The sequence below is a fragment of the Oncorhynchus mykiss genome, chromosome 3, assembly GCF_057628025.1.
Source record: "Oncorhynchus mykiss isolate SJ-2025 chromosome 3, ASM5762802v1, whole genome shotgun sequence".
NCBI lineage: Eukaryota > Metazoa > Chordata > Actinopteri > Salmoniformes > Salmonidae > Oncorhynchus > Oncorhynchus mykiss.
This window is the reverse complement of record NC_143024.1, coordinates 21,339,952-21,364,888: the sequence shown is the minus strand read 5'-3', so window position 1 is coordinate 21,364,888 and position 24,937 is coordinate 21,339,952. Positions and strand designations below refer to the sequence as shown.

The window sequence follows — 24,937 nt, the reverse complement described above, 5'->3', positions numbered from 1 at the left end:
TTCAAACAGAAGGTCTTCTCTAGATGCTTTATTCAATTTGTTTCTGGAAGAAAGGATCAAACTACTGTATTATGTAGCTAACAATGGATGGCTCAAGGGAAGTTGCATAACAATAGCTAATCTTATTTCCCATCCCCCATCTCTGGTTTTGGGGGAATGATGCTTATTATGAAATTGGGACAAAGGATGGTCAAGGATAGGGTGAATAACTAATTTCCAAAATACTCTACCCAAAGTAAAACACGGAATGACTAGCCATTGAATATAGAAAGCATTAAGGCTGGAAATATGAGTGAGATAAAGACCATTCACGTTTATCCAGGTCTGATACTGGCATATACTACGGATAAAAACAGCAGTTCCCATAAAGCCTTACTCAAGGCTCAACGTTACAAACATCTGACCACCCATTGGATTATTTATGGTGATGCCTTTCGTCTGCGACTCCCTATAGAGGCGACGTTGATAGCATAAGCAAACATTTTTAACGTCTAACACATTTCGAAAGTTGTTGGATTTGTAGGGTTTCTTTTGACGGTAGGAGTTTGGAACTCCGAAGGTAAGTTCTCATAAGTTTGTGCCGTATAATTTCAGCTAACTTGCGAACGTTTCCCTGTTATTTAACTAGCTAGACATAGCTAGCTAACTGCTGTTATAGCCACGGTTATCCAACGAGGCCAGCTTTTATTTTTGGGGGATTCAACCTTTATTTAACTAGGCAAGTCAGTTAAGAACAAATTATAATTTACAATGACGGCCTAACCCGGACGACGCTGGGCCAATTGTGCGCCACCTTATGGGACTCCCAATCACGGCTAGTTGTGATACAGCCTGGAATCGAACCAGGGTCTGTAGTGACGCCTCTAGCACTGAGTTGCAGTGTCTTAGACCACTGCGCCAAAGCTAACGTTAGCTCGCTATAAATTAACCATAACCAATTGTTTTTATGGTAAAGATTCTAGATTCTCACATTTAGCCTTTGCACACATTTTTACTCTAGGTAATTTACGTGTGAGTGTGTGTGTGGGCTAGCTAGTAATTGACATAATCCCTCCCCATGTCACACAGCCTTGTCCCACATTGTTGTTCTTTTCCTGCAGATGTCTCTGGCGGATGAGCTCCTGGCTGATCTGGAGGAGGCGGGGGATGAGGGGGAGGATGGGCTGTACCCGGGGGAAGAGGGGGAGAGTGATGGGGAGGCAGGGGAGGGACATGTAGAGGGAGGTTTGGAGGACATTCCAGAGGAGATGGAGGTGGACTACAGCGGAGCTGAGAGTGTCTCGTCCATCGCTAAACTACGCAACAGCAAACAGGTCAGGGCAGTGTGTGTGGAGCAGCGTGCAGTCAATATACTAGAACAGGGTTTCCCAAACGGAGTCCTGGAGCCCCCCGTGGGAGCATGTTTTAGTTGCCCTAGCACTGATTCAAATAACCAACTCAGCAAGCTTTGATGATTTAATCAGCTCTGTAGTTCTAAGGTAAAAACCAAAACGTGCTCCCAGGGGGGGCCCAGGACTGGGAAACCCTGTTCTAGAATATATAAGCTATTTCCAAGGTTTCTTTTGAAAACCCACAATTTGTTTGTTTACAGTTCTCAGAGATCATGGACAAAATTGCAATCTATGTCGAGAAGCAGCGCAAGAACTCTGAAGGTGATTGTTGACTGTTTCTATGTTTTTGTTGTCACATACACCGGATAGGGTTGTTTTACTGGGTCAGTTACTTGCCAATGCTCTAACCTCTAGGCTACATGGCGCCCTATTGAAGACACAGCACTTCTATAATTGGCTGTTTGGATGTCTCGTTCTGTGGTTTATGTTCCACTCTGAATACAATGGATACTGATTCTACTTCAATGGTTTCTGAACCTCCATCTTATGGTTTTACTGACTCTCCTCTCTTCCCTTTCTCTTCAGTCTCCGGTCCGGTGGAGGCAGACCCAGAATACAAGCTCATCGTTGCTGCCAATAACCTCACAGTAGAAATTGAGAACGAACTGAGTGAGTCCACTATGTTCATAAGTGATTGTGTCAATATGCTGCTGTAATTTGCTTGCATTGCGTTATGTCTAACGGTGTCTTTGTTTGTCTTTGTCAGACATCATTCACAAGTTTGTACGTGACAAGTATTCTAAGAGGTTCCCTGAGTTGGAGTCCCTGGTGCCCAACTCTCTGGATTACGTCCGCACTGTCAAGGTGAGCTGATGTTAGAGGAGAATTCTCTTCCACATCAAAATGTGTCTACATTGTTTTAAACTGTTGTCTACTATTCATGTCCCTGCTGTTGGGCTGAACACTGTGTGTAGGAGCTGGGGAACAACCTGGACAAGTGTAAGAACAACGAGAATCTGCAGCAGATCCTGACCAACGCCACCATCATGGTGGTCAGCGTCACAGCCTCCACCACACAGGGGTAAGAGCAGGGACACGTCACAGCCTCCACCACACAGGGGTAAGAGCAGGGACGCGTCACAGCCTCCGCCACACAGGGGTAGGAGCAGGGACGCGTCACAGCCTCCGCCACACAGGGGTAAGAGCAGGGACGCGTCACAGCCTCCGCCACACAGGGGTAAGAGCAGGGACGCGTCACAGCCTCCGCCACACAGGGGTAAGAGCAGGGACGCGTCACAGCCTCCGCCACGCAGGGGTAAGAGCAGGGACGCGTCACAGCCTCCGCCACACAGGGGTAAGAGCAGGGACGCGTCACAGCCTCCGCCACGCAGGGGTAAGAGCAGGGACGCGTCACAGCCTCCGCCACGCAGGGGTAAGAGCAGGGACGCGTCACAGCCTCCGCCACGCAGGGGTAAGAGCAGGGACGCGTCACAGCCTCCGCCACGCAGGGGTAAGAGCAGGGACGCGTCACAGCCTCCGCCACGCAGGGGTAAGAGCAGGGACGCGTCACAGCCTCCGCCACGCAGGGGTAAGAGCAGGGACGCGTCACAGCCTCTGCCACACAGGAGTAAGAGCAGGGACACCTGGGTTGATTGAGTTGGAGAGGTCCACCAATGGGACTGAGAACTTATTTGGTGGAGCAGACATTTACAGAATGTTCAGATAGAAATATGATCAATAGACCTTACATTATCTACACAACAGGGAACTGCAACATCCATTTGATGTTGTAATATCAACATGACTTGTTTCCAGGACGATGCTGGGTGAGGATGAACTGAAGAGGTTGGAGGAGGCCTGTGACATGGCGCTAGAGCTGAACCAATCAAAACACAGGATCTATGAATATGTGGAGTCCAGGATGTCGTTCATTGCTCCTAATCTGTCAGTCATCGTTGGAGCCTCGACCGCAGCCAAGATCATGGGTCAGTGATTATAAGGATTTAGTTTTTTTATATAATTTACAGGATTCTCCCAATCATACGGTCATCTTCCTCCCTATGGTGGTAGGTATTGCTGGGGGCCTGACCAACCTGTCTAAGATGCCAGCCTGTAACCTGATGCTACTGGGAACCCAGAAGAGGACCCTGTCAGGGTTCAGCAGCACCGCTGTGCTCCCACACACCGGCTACATCTACCACTGTGATGTGGTCCAGACTCTACCCCCGGTCAGTGCACCACACTTGGCGCTGTGTTCCCAAGAGCTTTGTTTGACTGTGGCTTTACCTAAGCTAACAAGAGTTATCCCTGTGTTGTAGGACCTGAGGAGAAAGGCAGCACGCCTGGTTTCAGCTAAGTGCACCCTGGCATCCCGAGTGGACAGCTTCCACGAGAGTGCAGACGGCAAGGTGAGAACTGGAAGAGGGAAGAAAGGGATAAATAAACGTCTGTTACATATTAACTCTGGTCTTATTCTCTCTGTGCAGGTGGGCTATGACCTGAAAGAGGAGATTGAGAAGAAGTTTGATAAATGGCAGGAGCCTCCACCAGTGAAGACTGTCAAACCCCTGCCAGCACCGTTGGACGGACAGAGGAAGAAGAGAGGAGGGCGGAGGTATTTACTTTAGGGATGTGTAGATAACTGGTCCTGAGGTGTCATTTTTTTTCAAAGTGCAATGTTAAACAGTATTGATGGTCTCATGTTTTGTCTGTCCTTGTCCAGGTATCGTAAGATGAAGGAGCGTCTGGGTCTGACAGAGATCAGGAAACATGCCAACAGGATGACCTTCGCAGAGGTCAGAACAGCTAATCTGTCTTTCAGGACAGCTGTTACTCTATGTGTAATTACAATAAATATTTTTAACCAACCACCCTCTGTCTCTGTTTCTCTCAGATTGAGGATGATGCGTACCAGGAGGACCTGGGTTTCAGTCTGGGCCAGCTGGGGAAGTCTGGCAGCGGACGCGTCAGACAGGCTCAGGTCAACGAGGCCACCAAGGCCCGGATATCCAAGTCCCTACAGAGGAAGCTGCAGAAGCAGAACATGACATACGGCGGCAGGTCCACAGTTGGCGGCAGGTCCACAGTTGGCAGCAGGTCCACAGTCGGTGGGAGGTCCACAGTTGGCGGGAGGTCCTCGGTCAGAGACAACTCCTCAGGAACAAGTTCCAGCGTAGCCTTCACTCCACTACAGGTAGGACAAATTGGTTTTGTTTTCACATGAAAAAAAAGCTACACATATTTTATAATTTCAACAAATGAAGCACTTCATCACCAGTAACGTTAGCGTTTACCAGCAGGGGTGGCTGCCTCGTTTCTGTTTGTTGTGGAATTGTACTTGAACTGAACTCTGTTCCTCAGGGACTGGAGATCGTGAACCCGCATGCAGCAGAGAAGAAGGTGGCTGAGGCCAACCAGAAATACTTCTCCAACATGGCAGAGTTCCTCAAGGTCAAGAAGGAGGGAGAGGGAAAGTGAGGAGTACACATACAATTTATCATACACATCCACACATAGACTTACACACAGGAGAGACTGATATACAGACATACCAACTTGTATTTCAAAATGAATGCAGATGGAGTGAAATGCATTCACACTGACTGATTGATCAGGTGTCATTGCATAACCATGGGGAGAAGATCGACCATGACAGTGAAGAACATATATTTAGATTGTATATTTGTTTTAGAGCATGTTGTGCTTTTTTTCTTACGTTTTGACTCCATTTTGTTCCATTTTAATAAAATTAAACTAATACTTCCTTGTCTCATTACTGAAAAGTGATTTCGGAAAGTATTTAGACCCCTTGACTTTTTCAACATTTTGTTACGTTACTTATTCTAAAATTGTTTTCCCCCTCAATTTAATCAATCTACACTCTACCCCATAATGACAAAGCAGAAATGGGTTTTTAGAAATGTTTGCAGATGTGTGTCTGTGTGTATGCACACACAGCGTACCAGCCAAGTTTGGACACCTAATCATTCAAGGGTTTTTATTTTGATGATTTTCTACATTGTTGAATAATAGTGAAGACCTCAACTATGAATTTAACACATGGAATCTTATAGTAAACATAGTGTTTAACAAATCAAAGTATATTTTAGATTTGAGATTCTTCAAAGTAGCCACCCTTTGCCTTGGCTACTTTTAAGTAAATAAAATATTTTGATTTGTTTAATACTTTTTTGGTTTCTACATGATTCCATATGTGTTATTTCATAGTTTTGATGTCTTCACTATTATTCTACAATGTAGAAAACAGTACAAATAAAAACCCTTGAAGGAGTAGGTGTCAACTTTTGACTGGTACTAATATTTCAAAAAGCTGTTTTTGTTTTGTCATGAGATGTTGTGATGAGAATTTGTATTTAATCCATTTTAGAATAAGGCTGTAATGTAACAACGTGGAGAAGGGGAGGGGTCTGAATGCACTGTTCCATGGATTGCTTTGTTTAAAAATAAAATGTATTTAACCTTTAACTAGGCAAGTCAATTAACACATTCTTATTTACAATGATGGCCTACCCCATGTTGCCTTGAGCAACATAGAAGTGTTTTTAGGAGTGTGCTATTTATGAAATAGGTTTATGGATCTAATACAAAATAATTGTTACACATGACATTTATAGTCGTCACAATTCCAGAAAAGTGTTTTATTGAAATTTTACAATCATGTTTTACCCCCACATGACATCTCCCATGCAGAAACGTGACAACTTCATTTGATAAAACAGCCAGTAAATAGTTTATTTTTTTTGAGAAATTCACATTTCAGCCTTCCCTTTCTCAAAAGCCCAAAAATTGAATTTATAAAAGGTAAAACTCAACTTCTCTCGATTCCTTTTCCAAAAATCTCTTTCAGGAAAGAACTGAAGTGTATGTTCTCAGGGACAACCTCTACATTAACTAAATCACTGGAGACCGCTCATGATAGTTTAATTATACACGATTCATCCATCTAACCAAGTTAAATTCACCAACAGCTTTTCAGAACATTCTAGGTTGAATGGTTGAAGCATGCTTCATATTCTATGAAAACAGTAAATAATTTAACTTGGTATAAACGAGTAGTAAATTTAATGCAGTGAATGAAGATCTATTCAATCTACCGCTGAAGTGTTACAAATTGCGCAATAAAGACGTAAAAGTAATTCCGATTGATGCGACGTGCAGCATTTTACCGTGAATGCAGTCTCTGCGAACGCGGGAATATTGCCTTAACATTTTTATTACACTAGCGCTGAACTTCTGAGATACGGATTGAACAGAGCCCTGAATGGCGGAATCAGGGTTTTTTGGAAACGATTTAAAATAACAGGATAAAAATGAGTTGAACAGATTACTACATGCAAGGCTGAGAACTGTTGACACCCTTTTGAGTAAGTATACACCGACTCAAAGGGAATAATCCTATTTCTACTGTTCTCATCCTTCCACTAGTAGTTATACTTTGAAGGGCAATAGTGGCTGGTGCTTCATGGTATAGAAACCATGAACATCATCAGGCAGACTTCATGTCAACACAACTGCTTCTTTCAGGTACAAATCCTTTATTAGCTAATCTCACAAACATAATGCCCCAATGAAGATGCGTTTCCTTTCACAGTTAAACTTTAAAATATTTTATTTGTAAAGAGAGAGGGAGGCAGAGACCAGTTCAATTGCATAGCAATTTAATCCAATGTCCAATAATGCCTCTCTATCCCCATCAAAAGGAAGAGGCCATGTGGTCATTCTCAATCAGAGCTTTTTATCGACCAAGACAACATCAATAAAACTATTGATAATCACTCACTATCTCTAATAGTGAACTTAATCAACAGGCATCATAACATCTTAAAAGGAGCCCTGTCTGCTGGCTAGCTAGACAACTGTGTGTCTCCATTCTAAACCACTAATTACAGTCAATTCAAGCAAGATGGGCTTTTTTCACATGTAGCCAAATCAAATGTATGTTTGCTTGTTGTTTAGTCCAAGGCTTCTATACTCCAGTTGGGGGCAGTACAGAGTTTGTTGTTGTTGAAACAAAGAAAAACAAAAACAACATGGAACATGCATGGAGCTTCCCAATGTAATGCCACATACTGAGTGTTCAGACAGGCACAGATCTGTGACGACTCCCTACTCCCCCCTAGTACAGTACTTCTGACCAGAGCCCGTTATAGGTAGGGGGTTCTATTCCCCACTACTAGGGCTTTGGGCCGGAGTAGTACACTGTGGGAGTAGGGTGCCATTAGACGCTGCCTATACAGACAACATCCTCCATTTTAGGAGCAGGGTTCTACTACACATCACAATCTCTATCCACAGCATGGAGTTAGGTCAGTCTCGGAATGTCAACAGCAGCACGTTTCTCCTCCCTCTGTCACTGCAGGTCTCGGTCTTCCAGGTACCTGTACTCAAAGGTGAACCCCTCCTTCTTCCTCTGACCCCACTTCTCATAGTCAAAGTAGATGTAAGTGCCCTGAGGGAGGAAGACAGTATTAATCACTCACTCTTTATGTTGGCTCATCATTGGCTCATTGTTCTATAAAGACCCATGGTGCCTCCAACAATAACAGCACAGGAGGTACCAAGGTTCTACTGTACCTGTTCAAACTCATCAGTGATAGTCTTGGGTTCTTCGTGCCTCTGGAACCACATCATGTACTTGGTGTGGAACCTCCACGACTGCTTCTTCAGAGCCTTGGCTGACAGGTACTGAGCTTTAGTGCCCTGAGAGAGAGTAAACGAGAAACACAGAAAGGGGAGACTGAGCAATTGGACCCTACAGTGACAAGACAAGAGTGGACAGATAGGGGATGGTGTGTGTGTTACCTCCAGGTAGTAGAAGATGAAGAAGAGCGTCTCTGTGGACAGTCTCTGGTAGAACTCTATAGAGTCTGAGTGGTGGGGGGGCATCTGATGATGGAATGGCAGGGTGGGGCATGGGTTCCTCATCAGGTATTGCCTACAGGAGAGAGTAGCACAGACGTGCATGTTAATATCTCCTCAGAGAAAGCCCAGTGTCTACACCCCAGTATTCCAGCGGACAGCGTTGTTACCTGATCCTCTCGGAGTCTGAGGGGTGCGGCATGTGTGTCCAAGCAGACTCCTGCATGGTCTGTTGGTACACCTGGTCCTTGGAGAGCGGAGTGGGACCCAGGGGACACACCCCCAGGGAAGGGGGGATGCTCACCTCCGACAGGGAGGGCTGGGGGGCTGCGGGCGTGCCGGGGGCAGCTGACGAACCAGAGAAGATGTCTGAGGAGAGACAGGAGGGGATTGGTTGAGTTACAGTTGGTGGGGATATCATCAACAGACAGACAATTAGAAATTATGTCACCTGCAACTGGCATGTGCTTTGTCAAATTGCATGAATGTTTATTTGTGTAATGCCTTAAAGATGTGATTTGGAACTTGTTAATTGAGTTGATTCTGACCTCTGTCTGTGAGGTGCAGGTTGGGGATCTCTCCATCCAGACCTGATCCTAATGCTGCTCTCTCAGCCATTGCCTTCAGAGAACTCAGAGGCTCCGGGGCCTGAGAGAGAGGAGGGTGGAGGGAAAAGGAGAGATGGATGGAACACAGAGAGAGAGAGTGGGGTGAGGGAGAGTTTGGAAGAGCAAGGGGCAAAGATAAAAACTGTGAATTTATGAAAACCAATACACAATTCAACAGTTCTTCCACCATGAGATACTAGTAGAAGCCTGGTACCAGTCCACCATCCATTCCCTGTATGGTGTGAAGCAACACACTCCTAGCTGCAACTAGAACCTCCACGGCCAGCCACAGTGACTGCACCAACAATGACCAAATAAACCTGCCAATTCAAGATCCTATGGAGTCCTTACTAATTCAACACTATGCACAATCTTTACAAATACAGGCTCTTCAATCATATATCTTGTATGTTCTTGGTGTGTGGTGGAGGAACTAATCCAGCCACTTGGCAATGTCAATTTCCCTGTGACACAGATGTTTTTTTGGCTAGAACTGATATCTGACTACCTCAACCTTCTTTCTATATGTTTGGTGTGTAAGCGTGTCTGTGTCAGAGATTGTGTGTATTTAAATCTGTGTCACCTTTCTGTTTCCTGTGTTAGTGGCTTTGTGGATGTGTTTAGGAGTGAGTGTGTGTAAGTTGAGTATGAATGTGTATATTTCCGTGTGTGTGTGGGTCTCTACCTGACACTGCTTTCTCTTTCGTGTGTTAGTGGCTGTAGCCATGGCCCCTGGCGGCTCTGGGGCCTGCGCTGACATTCTGGTCTCCATCAGTATCTGACGGAGGTCTGTAGGAAGCTGGGGACAGAGGGCAGTCTCTACAGGTTATTCTAACCTTATTACAATGCTATTATACATGTTAATTAACTAAGAAATAGCAGAAACAAGGTCATTTAGGAGATGCTTCATCATTGGAAATCTCCCCAATAGCTGACAAAATTTGGTGTGAATGTTGTGGGAGTTTTGTGAATTTATTTTTCTTATGCTGAGAAAGTTTTGAAAATTGTGTTAATTTCCAAACTATCAGTATTTTTGTGAGTTTGTTTCCAAGTTGTATTCGTATTATAGACAACCACAATTGGGTCAAAATAGCTGCCGTGGAGGTTCTAGTGTTCACCAAACACTGTGTTCTCATACTGTTAAATGGCCAACTGTCTCCATCCCTCTGTTGAACTGTATAAAACCTCTCAGAGCCAAAGGGAAAACAGTGGTAGGAGAGGAGGCCATTTAAGAACATCAGGACAAAGTGCTCATCTCTTAGCCTCACATCTGTCTGTCCTTCCCCTCCATCTCCCCTCACCTTGAGGCCCTCAGAGGCCTGTGTGTAGGAGTGGGGTCCGTTGAGGAGACTCCCACCACCGGGGATACTGTCGGAAAACGAGGGGGACGGAGAGCTGGGGGGCAAGGTGATGGAGTTGATGAGGCTGGGACCGTTGTCCATACTGAGGGAGAGAGAAGACATAAGGATATTTTTATCATAAAAAATTAACAGATTGTGGTCTTGGATGAATTTGACATCACTTACGGCTGACTGGCTGAGGAGGTCAGCGAGGAAGGCTGGCTGCTCTGTGATTGGCTGGGTGTGCTGAAGGCGGACTCTGCTGTGCTCTCTGCCACCACAGCACTGTAACCTATGCCATGGGAAAGACGGTGGAAACATTACTACTAATGCTCAATCCCACATCCAGAAAAGGTGCATAAAGAAACAGACAAACCCAGACAGCCACACAGACAGTGAACATACTTGTGCTTCCGTTCTGCTTCAGTCCACTGGGCGGTCTGGCAGGGGCTGCGTTCGACCCAACTACTCCTCCGATTGGCCCCATGCTTCCTCCGTTTCCTCCCATCATCCCCACTGCCCCCCCAGGGGCAGCACCAACAGGGCTGAGAGGGATCAGAGGGGGCCCAGGGATCACACTCTGCCCAGGCACCAGGCCCAGGATCCCCCCAGTCAGGGAGCCGTGTGCTGGGCTGGACCCCAGCAGGCCCAGGCCTGTCCCAGCCCCGTTGGTGGTCACTCCACTGGAGCAAGAGGTGGGGATGGAGGAGCTCTCCAGTGAGACACTGGACTGGGTAGTGGTACTCAGACCCAGGCCTCCCAACGCGGCTGCCTGGGCGTAAGGGGCATGGGTGGACCCAGAGAGCAGGCCTGCCATGGTGTTCAGAGAGGCAGACATCCCAGTCAGGCCCAGACCAGACATTGAGTTGGCACTGCTTGTCCCCGTCATGCCAACTTTACCCAGGCCCAACCCAAGGCCTAGGCTGGAGTTGAGGATATGACCAGGCGAGACCTGGGGCAGGGAGTTTGGGGAGGCTGAGATGGGTGTGGTGGGTGTGGGGAGAGAGGGGGCGGTGGAGAGAAGGGGGTGGCTGGGTGGGCTGGGGGTGCAAGGTTTTGTTTGGGGTTGTTGTGGTTGTTGCAGTGGCTGCAGGACTGGTTGCTGTGGAGGTTGAGGCTGATGTTGTTGTACGGCGCTGCTGAAGCTTCCTATTAGACTGTTGCTTGTGGGAACCCCAGGGTTGCCTCCGACAACGGCGGCCATGGAGACAAGAGAGGAGGAAGAAGAGGACCCGGAATTGGCGGACGAGGAAAAGGACAACAACAAGGAGGAAGTGCCGTTCTTCGCAGGAGACTGAAAATGACAGAGCATCAGTTTAGTACAAACAGAACAGGGAAACTACATTTCTGAAGAAATCCAGTTCTCTATTGAGCTATAAATATATATTGTAGAAGCTCTGTCTTACCTGACTAACGTCCCTGTCTGTCGACCGCCCTCTCTTCTTATCGTCCTCAGAGTTCTCCTGCAGAACCCATGCAGGCACAAACAGTGCATGTGTAAGTATCAATGTACTTTTATGACACTGATCAAGAAAATGATTGTAGTTTCTATACAAACAACCAATCAGTGAAGGCAGATGTGCTTACAGCAGTGCAGGTGGCCGGGGATGGAGGGATGGGGGAAGAGGAGGTGGTGGAGGTGGGAGTGCTGCTCGAGTGGAGGAACATCTCATCCTCTATGTTCCCCATGCCCGTTGGAGAGGTGGCCACCAGTGCTGCAGCTAGAGGGGGAGAGAGAGGGAGAGAAAGAGTGAAGGGCATAAATCAGGGAGAAAAGGCTACTGGTTTATTTCAATGATAAGATTTTCAGGGGAAATCTAATATATAAATGTTGTTTTTAACAATCATCAACATCCAGAGCCACAGAAACACCACAGATCAAGCTCTTCTAAACCGACAGTCAACCCAGCTAACAGATGTTGATTAGAGAACATCCATCCACCCAGACCCAACAGACGTTCATGAGGGACCATTCATCCAGACCCACAGCTGATAGCATGAGCATCATCATCATGATCATCCCAGGACTCGTCATCGAGCTCCTGGCTGTCCATGGGCGACTCACGGATGTCCTCCAGATCCAGGTCGTCGTAAATGAACTCGTTCTCCTCAAAGTCTGGGTCCTGTGACGACTCCATGTAGTACTCCACGTCGTCCTTGATCTTCTGGATGGAGTCCACCTGCACCGAGTCGTTGTCTAGCATGCGCAGGATGGTCTCCAGCATGCGAATGTGGTACCTATGCCTTTCTATAAACCTCTTTAGCTCCTCAATGCGATCCTGCTTCTACGAGACAGCCAGAGAAACAGGCACACGTGGTTATAAACTGTTCAGGTGACTTTTGTAATGCAGGTAGAAGTCTTTCTTAGGCACAGATGTCAGATCAACTTGCCTTCCCCAAATCCTTTTAGGGGGAAATGCAAGACTGGCCTTAGATCAGAGACTAGGAGCAACATCATCCAACCCAATATCTGATTCATTATTATAAACTGGGTGGTTTGAGCCCTGAATACTGATGGGCTGAGAGCTGTGGTATATCAGACTGTATACCGCATTTGTGACAAAACATGTATTTTTACTGTTCTAATTACGTTGGTTACCAGTTTATAATAGCAATAAGGCACCCCGGGGGTTTGTGGTATATGGCCAGTATACCACGGCTAAGGGCTGTATCCAGGCACTCCGTGTTGCGTCATGGATAAGAACAGCCCTTAGCCATGGTATATTGCCCATATACCACACCCCGGGCCTTATTGCTTAATTAGACTACATACACAGCAATAGTTAATGTATAGGAAATGAGATGGAAGGAGACTGACCTCTTTCTCTCCTTTCTTCTTCCTGGTTTGAATGAAGAGGGATTCCACCTCACTCTCAAACTGGTCCACCTGCATATTTAGAGTGTCTATCGTATTCTGGGGGAGAAAAAGAGAGAATGGGGGAAAAGAAGAACAGATCACCACCCAGAAAACAAGGCAGAGCCAGTGTGAACCATCCACCCGACCCATCGTTCAGGAGACACTACCACTATTATGCATGAGTCAAAATACCAACGGCCCAGAGGCTGTTACCGTTAGCCAGTTTCCCGTCTCTTCTTTCTCCCTCTGAGCTGGGTCCACTTTCAGGGCGAGCCCCAGGCCTTCTTTAGAGTAGGCCTTCGTCTTTGTCTCCCGCTCTACCACCTTAAACCGCTCCATTTGCTAAGGAGAGAATGTCAGATGTTATGTCAGACAGGATCGCATACCCTCTCCATGAGCACTGAGATGAGTTGAAAGTAGGGCTGTGATGATACCAAAATTGATACCAATTTTTTCCATGGCAAATATTTTTTTTAAATAAGCAGACGAAACCCTTTGGTCAAATAAAAATTTATTTGTCACATGCACTGAATACAACGGGAGTAGACTTTTCGTAAAATGCTTGCTTACGGGCCCTTGAAAAATAATAATAAAAATAGTAACACAGGAGGAATAAAATACACAAGAATGAAGCTACAGTACATGACCAGAAGTATGTGTATGTGAACACCTACTCATTGAACGTCTCATTCCAAAACCATGGGCATTAATAAGGAGTTGGTCCCCCCTTTGCTGCTATAACAGCCTCTACTCTTCTGGGAAGGCTTCTCACTAGTGTTGGAACATTGCTGCAGGGACTTGCTTCCATTCGGCCACAAGAGCATTAGCGAAGTTTGGCACTGACGTTGGGCGATTAGGCCTGGATCGCAGTCGGCATTCCAATTCATCCCATGGGGTTGAGGTTAGGGCTGTGCAGGCCAGTCAAGTTCTTCCACACCGATCTCGACAAATCATTTCTGTATGGACGTTACTTTGTGCACGGGGGCATTATCTTGCTGAAACAGGAAAGGGCCTTCCCCAAACTGTTGCCACAAAGTTGGAAGCACAGAATCGTCTATATCATTGTATGCTGTAGCGTTAAGATTTCAATTTACTGGAACTAAGGGGCCTAGCCCGAACCATAAAAACAGACCCAAACCAATATTCCTCCACCATCAAACTTTACAGTTTGCACTATGCATTGGGGCAGGTAGCGTTCTCCTGCCATCCGCCAAACCCAGATTAGTCTGTCAGACTGCCAAATGGTGAAGCATGATTCATCACTCCAGAGAACGTGTTTCCACTGCTCCAGAGTCCAATGACGGCAAGCTTTACACCACTCCAGCGGACGCTTAGCATTGCACATAGTGATCTTAGGCTTGTGTGCGGCTGCTCGGCCATGGACATTTTTTTCAAGAAGCTCCAGACGAACAGTTCTTGTGCTGACGTTGCTTCCAGAGGTAGTTTGGAACTCGATAGTTAGTGTTGCAACCAATGACAGACGATTTTTATGAGCTACGCGCTTGAGCAATTGGCGGTCCCGTTCTGTGAGCTTGTGTGGCCTACCACTTCGCGGCTGAGCCATTGTTGCTCCTAGACGTTTCCACTTCACAATAACATCACTTACAGTTGTCCGGGGCAGCTCTAGCAGGTCAGAAATGTGACGAACTGAGCTCTTCAGTTAGGCCATTCTACTGACAATATTTGTCTATGGAGATTGCATGACTGTGTGCTCGACTTTATACACCTGTCAGCTGCTGGTGTGGCTGAAATAGCTGAATCCATTCATTTCAATGGGTTCCACATACTTTTGTATATATAGTGTATATACAGGGAGTACCAGTACCAGATCAATGTGCAGGGGTACAGAACAAGGTACTTGAGATAGATGTGTACAGAAAACACAACGTGACTAGGCATCAGAATAGATAATAGTAAGAATAAGAATAATGAACAGAGTAGCAGCAACAAATGATGAGTGTGAAAGTGTGTTGGTATGCGTTCGCATGTAGTGTATGTGAATGTGTGTGGGCTGTGTGAGTGTCAGTGTAGTATATGTGTATATAGACTGAGTGTACAAAACATTAGGAACACCTGCTCTTTTCATGACAGACCAGGTGAATGCTATGATCCCTTATTGATGTCACCTGTTAAATCCCCTTGAAATCAGTGTCGATGAAGGGAAGGAGACAGGTTAAAGAAAGATTTTTAAGCCTTGAGACGGATTGTGTATGTGTGCCATTCAGAGGGACAGCGGGCAAGACAAAAGCTTTAAGTGCCTTTGAACAGGGTATGGTAGTAAGTGCCAGATGCACCGGTTTGAGTGTGTCAAGAACTGCAACACTTCTGGGTTTTCCACGCTAAAAGGTTTCCTGTGTGTATCAAGAACGGTCCCCCACCCAAAGAACATCCAGCCAACTTGACAACTGTGGGAAGCATTGGAGTCAACATTGGCCAGCATCCCTGTGAAACCCTTGACACCTTGTAGAGTCCATGCCTGACAAATTTAGGCTGTTCTGAGGGCAAAAGGGGGTACAACTCAATATTAGGAAGGAGTTCCTAATGTTTTGTACACTCAGTGTATAGTGCGTATATATAGTCTTGTGAGTGTGCATAGTCAGTGCAAGATAATAATAGTTAACCAATAGCTACCCGGACTATCTGCATTGATCCCTTTTGCACTAACTCTTTCGACCCAACACCTACGCTGCTGTTACTGTTTATTATATATCCTGTTGCCTAGTCATTCAACAATTTAAAATATTTCACTGAGCTACAGTTCATATAAGGAAATAAATAATAATAATAAATAAATTCATTAGGCCCTAATCTATGGATTTCACGACTGGGTAGGGGTGCAGCCATGCGTGTGCCTGGGAGGGTATCTGCCTAATCTACGGATTTCACATGACTGGGCAGTGGTGCAGCCATGGCTGGGCATAGGCCCACCCATTTGGCAGCCAGGCCCACCTATTTGGCAGCCTGGCCCACCCACTGAGGAGCCAGGACCAGCCAATCAAAATAAGTTTTTCCCCATAAAAGGGCTTCATTAGTGACAGATATACTCCCCCCCCCCCCCACCCAAATTCTCTAAAACAACTTTGGAGGCAGTTTATGGTAGAGAAATTAACAAATTATCTGGCAACAGCACTGGTGGACATTCCTGCAGTCAGCATGCCAATTGCACGCTCCCACAAAACTTGACATCTGTGGCATTGTGTTGCCTTTTATTGAACCCAGCACAAGGCGCAACTGTGTAATCATCATGCTGTTTAATCTGCTTCTTGATATGCCACACCTGTCAGGTGGATGGATTATCTTAGCAAATTAGAAAAGCTCACTAACAGGGATATAAACAAATTTGTGCTCAAAATTTGAAAGAAATAAGCTTTATGTGCGTATTGAAGATTTCTGGGATCTTTTATTTCAGCTCATGAAACATGGGACCAACACTTTACATGTTGAGTTCATATTTTTGTTCAGTGTATACGGTTGTACACATCTACCTCAATTAGCTCGTACCCCTACACATACTCAGTACTGGTACCCTGTATATATAGCCAAGTTATTGTTACCTATTGTGTATTTATTCCTCATGTTATTATTTTTCTATACTTTTCTCTGCACTGTTAGTCTACACCGATTGTTTACAAAACATGTGCCAAATAGAATTGGGATTTGAGGTAGGGTTAATGCAGATAGTCCATAGAAACATTTAATTAACTATTTAGCAGTCTTATGGCTATGGTCCTTTAAAACCCTGCTGTACGTAAAATATTGTGTGCTATAGCTTGGAAAATAAATAAATGTCCCTCTGGCCAACATAATGATAAAAAAAATGTTTATCTGCTTCGTGTTTTGTTTCCTTGCCACGGTACTAACGAGTATCGCAACACTGGTATCGTCCTGGCCCTAGTTGAAAGGTAAACACAATATGGTGGAGACATATCCGCTCTTTTCTCCTATCAGTGTTAAACAAAGAAGCTATTTTGGAGAGTATTACCGTCTCTATGACCTTGCGATTCTCCACTAGCTGCCTTTTGTCTTTGATCTCATTTGATGCCACCCATGTTTTTATCTGATCCCTCAATCGCTGCAGGAGAGATGACAAGAAAACAACAATTAGAACTTAAGTAAAGACCCATAGCTTTATGAGTGAGCAGACAACATGGGATATTAAGACAGCTTCATATATTTCTTACTATTAGTAGGCAATTAGTCTTACCTGTAGCTTTTTAATCTCTTTTTTAAGGTCTGCCTCATATTTTTCCTTTTGGTTGGCATTGGCTGCATTGTGAAGCTGTGAAACAAAGTGACAAAGATCAGTTTGTTTGATAGGAGACAAATCATTGTTTCATGCACAGTGAATATGCAATGCATAGTGTTAAGGAGTCCTCACCTTCTGCCAAATGTCTTCAAACTGTTCTACGCCTTCAGCTACCTTTTTCAAACATCTGTCAATTTCACCTGGGGAGGAAAGAAAGAGGTCATTATGAAAATATGCCAATCTATTTTACTGGACTAACATATTACATTGAATCTCAAAGATTAATCAAATAATTTAAATAACTGATAATCGAAAGTGTGAGGTCAGTGTCCAGTCCATTACGTCCATCATCGCTCTATGCTAGTTACCTTGAAGTTTTCTCTTATCAGCCATGGCTTCACTACGACAATGTCCTCATACCGTCTTTCATTGATAGAAGGAGATAACATATTAACGTTAACTAAAAGCATAATGCAAACAGACACAATGAACATTGATTGCATTGTATCTAAGTCCCTAGCTAGCTTCCTAGCACCAACTAGCTACAGATAATACAAACACTTGCAACGAAATGTACCTTGGTTTAGCAAATAATTAACATGCTTATAATTTTTGCGTACATCACTATTTTCATCAATCGTAAAACAGGTCAATAGATGTCTCGCTGGAAATGTCAGCAACATTAGCCAGCTAGCTAACGTAGCCAATTCACATGCTGTTTTGCAGGTTTCGACAACTAATTCCAATGCAATTGCTATTCGATGCATTATTATGCATGAAGTGTATATATATTGCGATTATATTTTGGGCACATTTGACGTTATGTTGGTAATTGTTATAATGCTAGCAAATGTAGCTAGCTACTGCAATCACAATGCTAGCTAGCTAGCTGGTAATTTATGAAAATTAGGGAAACTGTGTCAACCAGCTAAATTCACATTTGTTTTAGACATTTACCTAGGGTTTGGGCTTTTCGTTTGTCTCTTTCAATTAGAACTAAAACTATTTCCCCAGTCTTCTTTACTTCCAAATTTTGTTTTCTTTTCGTCAATCTGCCTGTACAGTACACTAAAGATGGACGGTAGCTAAATCCCACCCACAAAATGTGGATTCCGCCCTAAACCCTACCTCCAAGCTATGATAGGACCAAATTCTCCACCGTCGTTGGACAACTTCCGCAGGTATACATTCCTGTGATTGGTTTATCAGATTATTGATGGGTCAATGGTAAAATATATAAAAAAACTGAATCCTGAAGTTCTGAATAAACATTTTATACGGAACATTTAGTAAGCATCAAGTCAACAAACAATCATAAAACATGTCCAGAGTATCCTGATAAAAGGTTCACATCAATAAATGTACTGTCAATGTAACTTCCGCAAGGACCGGACCATCCATTCTCTACTCGATCAGAATGGGTGGATTACCATGGTCAAGACCTTCAGCCATTTCCACAGATCATAGTCGTGCTTAAATGATAATCATATCCACTACGTTTTTCATTTCTATCTGCAAGGTTCTGTAGACAGCATCCGCATAGAACCTTAGATCAGGTGTAGCTTCATCCTATTCCATCATTTCAGCACTCAAGCTCAATACAACTTTCAGAACATCCCCAAGAGCCCTGGCTGTATGTGTTTCAGTGACATCACATCTGGGGAAGTGGGAGTCCAAGCAACAGAATGCTGCCTCATTTCTCCTCCCACTAGCAGCCGGCCATTCCCCTGGTCAGTGAGACAAAGCGGTTGGGCTGGGAAAGTCACTGAACTGCGTCTCTGCCAACACGGAGAGGTCTGCTTCAGTCTGTGGAGAGGAGTGAAGATGGTGTTAACAACAGAACCACTGTAGGGAAACAGACTGACAGAATTGTCATCTGCCAGATTGGAGAACGCTGCAGTGCAATCTGTTCCATATGCACAGAATAGAACACGCAAGGCACTGTCAGTGTAAAGGAGAAGCCGTCACCTTTCTCTGCACAGTCGCACAAACATTTCACCACTAGTCTTTGTTCATTCATTTAGTTTGGGAGTGCACGTTAATTTCACACTCAAGGTTTATGAGTGCGTCTCACACCTGTGGGTCTTTCTCCTGTTTTAGAACTCGATGCCTCTTCTTCTTGGATCCCACTGTGGATTGGAAAGGGACAGAGGGGGAGGAGCTAGGAAGGTCATTCAGCCTATCATCTTCTGCTCCAGGGCCAATGTCTAAATGGGCACCAGACTCTTCCTGAAACAACAACAGTGTTGCTTTTAGTATAAAAATGTAGTATGTGGGGGGAAAACTCAGTTTCAGAAGAGTTCTCCAGTTTCATGCCAACAGAAAACCTTCCCAGTTGACATCTTCTGCATCACCATCAAAGTTAATGGTGAAAGCTTGAATAATGAATCATTATTCAATTTCAATATACTATAACTGTATATCATGAAACTGCTGGTTTATTATTAAAGAAACACTTACTTTTTTAATATCTCATTCTCACCTCAAGCGATATGGTGAGCTGTGCATTTCTATAGTCATCTCCATGGGCATCGAGGGTCTTCATTAGGAACCTACAGTAGGGAAGTTCAGTTGCTGTTGTAGTTGAGCTAGCCTGTATTTACAATGGACAGGCCAATAGACCAGACTGAAAAAGACATGAACCAATGAAAGGACAGAAAGAGCTTCAGTCCTTTTTTACCTTCTCTCTTTCTTCATGTGACGTGTTAGTCTTTGTACCTGGTGAAGGCGACCAAGGATCTTCTCATTCACCTGCAGAGAAAATGGTAAAAGGATTGTGGTTGCAAAATTCCTGGAACGGTCAATAAATGCTCTGGTGTGCCCAAAATCCTGGTTGGAGGATTCCCAGAATCAGGAGGGAATAACCAGGATTTCTGGAAAACCAGAAAATGTATTGAACATTTTGCAACCCTAGAAAGGATTCATTACCATGCATTTCTTTATGCCACATGTGTGCACTGGCATTACCAACAGCAAACTATATGTTCACAGATGCTCATCCATATAACTTGGTTCTTAAATAGAGCACTACCTGAAGATACGATAGTAAAGTCGCAATAAAATTCCACACTTGGCAGGGTCGTACAATCACACACACAAATGATTCCCCACAGTCACTCACCTGTTCGATCTCCTTACACCTCTTGATCAAAGCCAGGTACTTCCTCTTCTCCAATTCTCTCCTCTCCTCCTGCTGCTGCTCTGGCCTTGCTCCTGACCCTTGACCTCTACCCTCTAGCAACTCGCTGACCCCAGGTCCAAGCTCTACCTAATGATAAAAACTGTCATTTAGCACACACCATTTTTTGTTTCTTTCATCATTCCCCTCTAAGCAGGGACTGATTTAGACCTGGGACACCTGGGGTGTGCAATTCATTATCAAGTAGAACAGAAAACCAGCAGGTTCTGGACCTCGTTGAGTAAGAGTTGAATACCCCGGTTCTAGCACCATATTCCATTTCCAACCAACCGAGCCACTGGATTCATAATAGTCTGACTCAGAACTCTTACTTACCTCCCCTGGGCCCAGTTCCACCCCACCTGGCTCCAGCTCTGCTTCCAGGATGTGGCCCCCAAAGAGAGGCGGCAGGGCCAGGCCGGAGAAATCCTCCATCATCTGAGTGAGGGGTGGAAGGAGGAATAAGATCGTTCACCCCCTCATAAATCACGTCCTAGATGGTGTCACGAATCTACACTTCATTTGACAAACAGGTAGGGTTAATTCCTTGACTCAACCTGACAGCATATTTTCTTTAGCCCTACACTAAAGGACGCCTCGTCCTATGTGGGGCTAATCTTTAGGAATGTTATAGCTAGTTACCATAATAACTATTTGCTTGCAGACAGCGTTAACTAATAAGCTACACCTTCCTCAACCCCAAATAAAACTACATTTATGTGACTTAACTTTGATTTGGTTAACGAAATCACAACTCGTTAACATGAGCTTCTCTTGAAAACGATTAAACCGAGATGACAACACATTCGACTAGCTAATGTTAGCCTAACTTGCTAACGGCGTTACTGAAAAGCATCTAACATGCGCAGCATTTTTGAAGATTTACGACTAACTACTGTATCTGGATGGTCTGACTGACACTTTAAACATATTTTACCCGATCCATTGACTGCAGCGCTCAATGCATCACCGCAGGTTTCACGCTGTCAAACAACCTTTTTGTATTGTTGTAACTGGCGCAATAATTATACGACATTATGTAGACTACAGTTCCCATGTTCCCCAGCCCGGCAAAACTACAAAGAGCAACATGGCTGGTGGGTGAACTTTGCATTTAGCGAGCTAGCTGTTTCGTGTTATGCTTGAGTCCTCTGTCAAGCAAACACTGGTGTTCTGATAATGCTAGTGTATGATTAATTGTAAGTAAATATTGTATTCAACTCTAATTTTGTATGCATATTTTAATTTACCATGCCAATCGAATAATGTGACCTTGGACCAACATAGTGTTAGCCGATTTGTTTTAGCTGCATGTCGCGTCTCCACTTCATTCTTTACCTAACCTTTTTTAGGTCAAAGCTCAAATCAAAATGTAGTAGTTTGATCATTAAATATCTCCAATCTTAATCGCTTGCATTCCACAGTCCACTGCTCTCTTCTGACTGAGCTGAGTGTAAACCTGGGCCACGTTCAGTTGTCGAACTTTGCAGATAGAAATCCCATTAATTAGAGCTGATGTGATTCTTATTCTACATGTCAGAGAGGCATGTTTGTTGTACATAGCGTATTTCTATCTGAATGTTCCCAAACGTTGTGTCCTGCGTACACTGGTGTAACTAGAGCAGTTGGATAGGGTTGATCTTCTAGCTTCATCTTCAGTATTTATCTGCCCAATGCTGTCATGTTTACAATACTGTATAGACTCAAACTAATGGGCATATGACATGTAGTTTCAAGTCATATTAGCCAGGCTAGCTATTTGTACCTAGCTATATCCTTAATACATTCATCAATCACTGGATCATAGATCATGCATAACACAGTGCATTTGTGCCACTGTAACTTAAATGTCTGTTTGCTTCTCCTGCCAGGAATTGGAGCCTTCCTGAAGAATGCGTGGAATAAGGAGCCAGTGGTATTGGCCGCCTGCGCAATTGGACTTCTCGGTCAGTACATCTTTCAAATTATACATCACAGGTTGTAATGCTCATATCTTACAATATGCTAAATTCAACTGTAGTTACACCTTATGGATTCTGACATTACAAGATACACATAAAATAAACTTGTGTGCACTGCCCTTCAGCCCTCCCTGAATTGAGTTGTGTGTTCACTTTGTGTAACATATTGATATTTCATGTATTTCTTCCCAGCTGTTACTGTTCCATTAGTGAGTCCCTTAACGAAGTACTCAGGCATGATGAATGCAGCTGTGCCATACAACTACCCAGGTAAGCCATTAAACCATAATGAGCAAATCATTAAGTCTGGCCCTAGACAGTTGATGGCATAAACAAAACCTTTTTCCTCTCTCCCCCAGTCCCTGTGCGAAACAATGGCAAGATGGGCGATGTCCCCAGCCACCCTTGTGACCCCAAAGGACCAAACCTGGACTGGATTAAAAGCCTGTAACCGTCCACATTCCCTTCCCTGTACAGACCACAGCCCGTTGTTCTTGTCTCTCTGTGTCTGCTTCTCAGTAGATGGCCCTCAATAAAGATCATCTATTTAATACCACCAACTTTGCTCTTGGATTCTGTTGGGATGTTGTTTGATGTCAATATGATTTGGCCATTTTTATGAATATTGTATCTTGAAACACAACACATTTCCCTATTAATAAAATGACTTATTCAAAAGGTATTCACAACCTCATTGGATTAATACACCCTTGATTCAATTCAGAAATTAATGTTAGGAAACCTACTAATATACAATGTATACTGCATTAACCTATTATGTACTTTTATACAATAGGCAACAGACTTTAGAACTACAAGCTATTAGCCCTGCACACACACAAGAAATGTCTGGCAGTCAAGTGGATGTGAGATGATGGATGACCACAAAAAAAGGTGTGGGAAAATATAATTTTAAATGTGGCTTTGACGTCCAGAAAATGTATTTAAAAAAATTTAAAAATCAGATTACAAAGCCCTCTATCATCCCCCGTTTGTGAAGTATTGGTTAATTATGGCACCTTTTGTCTGGTTTGTGTCCATAAAGCTCACTGCTCTCTTTTATCTATGGGACTCCTGCGGGTGTCTCTGTCTGTGTTCATGTTACACCTCTTCCTCACAGGGCTGAGGACCCCTTTTTAAACCAACCTCAGGTCACTGAGGAACTCACATAACTCTTGGCAACACAGAGAGAGCTTGAAATTAACACCTGCTCCAAATCTAGAATCTCCAATCGCTTGTTCTCTTTTCTCCTGGGATATGATGTGGAAAGCAGTGGTACTAGCGTGTATCTGCTGGTGGCTGGGCTGCAGGCGATAGACAGAAAAACATAGAGTGTCGCTGTGTGGTTGAGTTAATTCGAGTGGTCATCTTCACCTGTGGAGGAAGACGGTCACTCAGTGCAGATGAGGCATGCTGCTGGCTGGAGAAGCTTTATCTCAGCTGGCTTGTGTTTCTGAGTGTTGCACATTTTATTCTAGCCCAGCACTAGTACACCAGATTCAGCTAATCAGTGGCTGTACATGTTTAGTTGAGTAGCTGAATCAGGTGTGTTGGGCTGGAACAGAAGTGGTGCAACTCTGGTGCCTGGAACTGGAATACAGTATCTGACTGTACCTATTAGTGGAACTGGAATACTGAAATACAGTATCTGACTGTACCTATTAGTGGAACTGGAATACTGGAATACAGTATCTGACTGTACCTATTAGTGGAACTGGAATACTGGAATACAGTATCTGACTGTACCTATTAGTGGAACTGGAATACTGGAATACAGTATCTGACTGTACCTATTAGTGGAACTGGAATACTGGAATACAGTATCTGACTGTACCTATTAGTGGAACTGAAATACTGGAATACAGTATCTGACTGTACCTATTAGTGGAACTGGAATACTGGAATACAGTATCTGACTGTACCTATTAGTGGAACTGGAATACTGGAATACAGTATCTGACTGTACCTATTAGTGGAACTGAAATACTGGAATACAGTATCTGACTGTACCTATTAGTGGAACTGGAATACTGGAATACAGTATCTGACTGTACCTATTAGTGGAACTGGAATACTGGAATACAGTATCTGACTGTACCTATTAGTGGAACTGAAATACTGGAATACAGTATCTGACTACCTATTAGTGGAACTGGAATACTGGAATACAGTATCTGACTGTACCTATAAGTTAACTGGTGTGATGAAAGAAGTTTGAATCCCGATCCAGATAGTTTTTTAGTTACGGAATTACAGCAATCTTTGAATTTTGAGCAGCATGAGAAACAGTCAAGATGCTACACTGTATTTCAGGAGACTTCCCTAAAGACCCCTTCCGCTCCCATGACGAGGACTCATATGAAGGCTGGAACCCAGACTCGGCCCCACAGGGTCCCTTCCAGCAGGCCACCTCCTTGGGGGCCCCTGGCTGGTCCAGAGAGTTCCAGGAGGCTGGGATGTTCAGCAGTCCAGCCCGCACCCTTATCTCAGAGGAGGTGCTGGAGGCTCTTCGTACATCTGACTTTCTATGTTTCCCC

General features: G+C 44.3%; 4 protein-coding genes across 13 annotated transcripts; 2 read left to right on the top strand and 2 right to left on the bottom strand.

The window, feature by feature from the left end:
- Nucleotides 1-374: 374 nt before the first annotated feature.
- On the top strand, nucleotides 375-5,090 carry prpf31 (PRP31 pre-mRNA processing factor 31 homolog (yeast)). Its single transcript, XM_036968375.2, has 13 exons — nucleotides 375-559; nucleotides 1,101-1,313; nucleotides 1,592-1,652; nucleotides 1,917-2,000; nucleotides 2,098-2,195; nucleotides 2,306-2,412; nucleotides 3,147-3,316; nucleotides 3,402-3,559; nucleotides 3,650-3,739; nucleotides 3,818-3,945; nucleotides 4,054-4,126; nucleotides 4,225-4,524; nucleotides 4,692-5,090. The coding sequence occupies exons 2-13, from the start codon at nucleotides 1,101-1,103 to the stop codon at nucleotides 4,806-4,808; spliced, it is 1,599 nt and encodes a 532-aa protein (XP_036824270.1). The 5' UTR covers nucleotides 375-559; the 3' UTR covers nucleotides 4,809-5,090.
- Nucleotides 5,091-6,942: 1,852 nt separating this feature from the next.
- cnot3a (CCR4-NOT transcription complex, subunit 3a) lies at nucleotides 6,943-18,487 on the bottom strand. Of its 9 annotated transcripts, none has more exons than XM_036968369.2 (19): nucleotides 18,390-18,487; nucleotides 17,630-17,684; nucleotides 17,394-17,461; nucleotides 17,220-17,294; nucleotides 16,998-17,087; nucleotides 13,229-13,357; nucleotides 12,977-13,072; nucleotides 12,146-12,443; nucleotides 11,746-11,879; nucleotides 11,565-11,621; nucleotides 10,564-11,452; nucleotides 10,345-10,450; nucleotides 10,120-10,261; nucleotides 9,504-9,617; nucleotides 8,759-8,858; nucleotides 8,381-8,579; nucleotides 8,154-8,286; nucleotides 7,926-8,051; nucleotides 6,943-7,800 (listed from the first exon to the last, which is right to left on the bottom strand). In XM_036968369.2, the coding sequence occupies exons 2-19, from the start codon at nucleotides 17,652-17,654 to the stop codon at nucleotides 7,702-7,704; spliced, it is 2,880 nt and encodes a 959-aa protein (XP_036824264.1). In that variant the 5' UTR covers nucleotides 17,655-17,684; nucleotides 18,390-18,487; the 3' UTR covers nucleotides 6,943-7,701. The 9 variants fall into 9 exon arrangements, with proteins under 9 accessions (XP_036824264.1, XP_036824265.1, XP_090080651.1 ...); XM_036968370.2 differs by lacking the exon at nucleotides 18,390-18,487 and adding an exon at nucleotides 18,219-18,387 and having other exon boundaries at nucleotides 12,146-12,437; XM_090224525.1 differs by lacking the exon at nucleotides 18,390-18,487 and adding an exon at nucleotides 18,219-18,387 and having other exon boundaries at nucleotides 12,224-12,437.
- Nucleotides 18,488-18,519: 32 nt separating this feature from the next.
- On the bottom strand, nucleotides 18,520-21,511 carry LOC110508688 (TCF3 fusion partner homolog). 2 transcript variants are annotated; one of them, XR_016492666.1, is made up of 7 exons: nucleotides 21,377-21,503; nucleotides 20,776-20,877; nucleotides 20,383-20,529; nucleotides 19,942-20,012; nucleotides 19,722-19,813; nucleotides 19,338-19,490; nucleotides 18,520-19,067 (listed from the first exon to the last, which is right to left on the bottom strand). XR_016492666.1 is itself a non-coding variant. In XM_021589410.3 (7 exons), exons 1-7 carry the CDS (start codon nucleotides 21,383-21,385, stop codon nucleotides 18,993-18,995), a joined length of 627 nt encoding a protein of 208 aa, XP_021445085.1. In that variant the 5' UTR covers nucleotides 21,386-21,511; the 3' UTR covers nucleotides 18,520-18,992. The 2 variants fall into 2 exon arrangements, 1 of the variants encoding a protein (XP_021445085.1); XM_021589410.3 differs by having other exon boundaries at nucleotides 19,744-19,813; nucleotides 21,377-21,511.
- On the top strand, nucleotides 21,386-22,956 carry LOC110508696 (NADH dehydrogenase [ubiquinone] 1 alpha subcomplex subunit 3). Its single transcript, XM_021589422.3, has 4 exons — nucleotides 21,386-21,536; nucleotides 22,311-22,385; nucleotides 22,593-22,670; nucleotides 22,760-22,956. Exons 1-4 carry the CDS (start codon nucleotides 21,401-21,403, stop codon nucleotides 22,849-22,851), a joined length of 381 nt encoding a protein of 126 aa, XP_021445097.2. The 5' UTR covers nucleotides 21,386-21,400; the 3' UTR covers nucleotides 22,852-22,956.
- The last annotated feature ends 1,981 nt before the right edge of the window (nucleotides 22,957-24,937 follow it).

Excerpts from the sequence above, each read along its gene's own strand:
- cnot3a (XM_036968369.2), bottom strand. The coding sequence starts at position 17,654 with ATGGCTGATAAGAGAAAACTTCAAG. Across the intron at positions 13,358-16,997 it reads ATCGCAAGGTCATAGAGACG|CAAATGGAGCGGTTTAAGGT; the intron begins GTAATACTCTCC and ends TTCTCTCCTTAG. Across the intron at positions 10,262-10,344 it reads ACCTCCTCAGCCAGTCAGCC|TATGGACAACGGTCCCAGCC; the intron begins GTAAGTGATGTC and ends TCTCTCCCTCAG.
- prpf31 (XM_036968375.2), top strand. The coding sequence starts at position 1,101 with ATGTCTCTGGCGGATGAGCTCCTGGCTGATCTGGAGGAGGCGGGGGAT. Across the intron at positions 2,001-2,097 it reads AGAAATTGAGAACGAACTGA|ACATCATTCACAAGTTTGTA; the intron begins GTGAGTCCACTA and ends TGTCTTTGTCAG. Across the intron at positions 3,317-3,401 it reads GACCGCAGCCAAGATCATGG|GTATTGCTGGGGGCCTGACC; the intron begins GTCAGTGATTAT and ends CTATGGTGGTAG.
- LOC110508696 (XM_021589422.3), top strand. The coding sequence starts at position 21,401 with ATGCATCACCGCAGGTTTCACGCTGTCAAACAACCTTTTTGTATTGTT. Across the intron at positions 21,537-22,310 it reads TACAAAGAGCAACATGGCTG|GAATTGGAGCCTTCCTGAAG; the intron begins GTGGGTGAACTT and ends TTCTCCTGCCAG. Across the intron at positions 22,671-22,759 it reads TGTGCCATACAACTACCCAG|TCCCTGTGCGAAACAATGGC; the intron begins GTAAGCCATTAA and ends TCTCTCCCCCAG.
- LOC110508688 (XM_021589410.3), bottom strand. Across the intron at positions 19,491-19,743 it reads AGCTCACCATATCGCTTGAG|GAAGAGTCTGGTGCCCATTT; the intron begins GTGAGAATGAGA and ends TTGTTGTTTCAG. Across the intron at positions 19,068-19,337 it reads AACAGGAGAAAGACCCACAG|ACTGAAGCAGACCTCTCCGT; the intron begins GTGTGAGACGCA and ends TCCTCTCCACAG.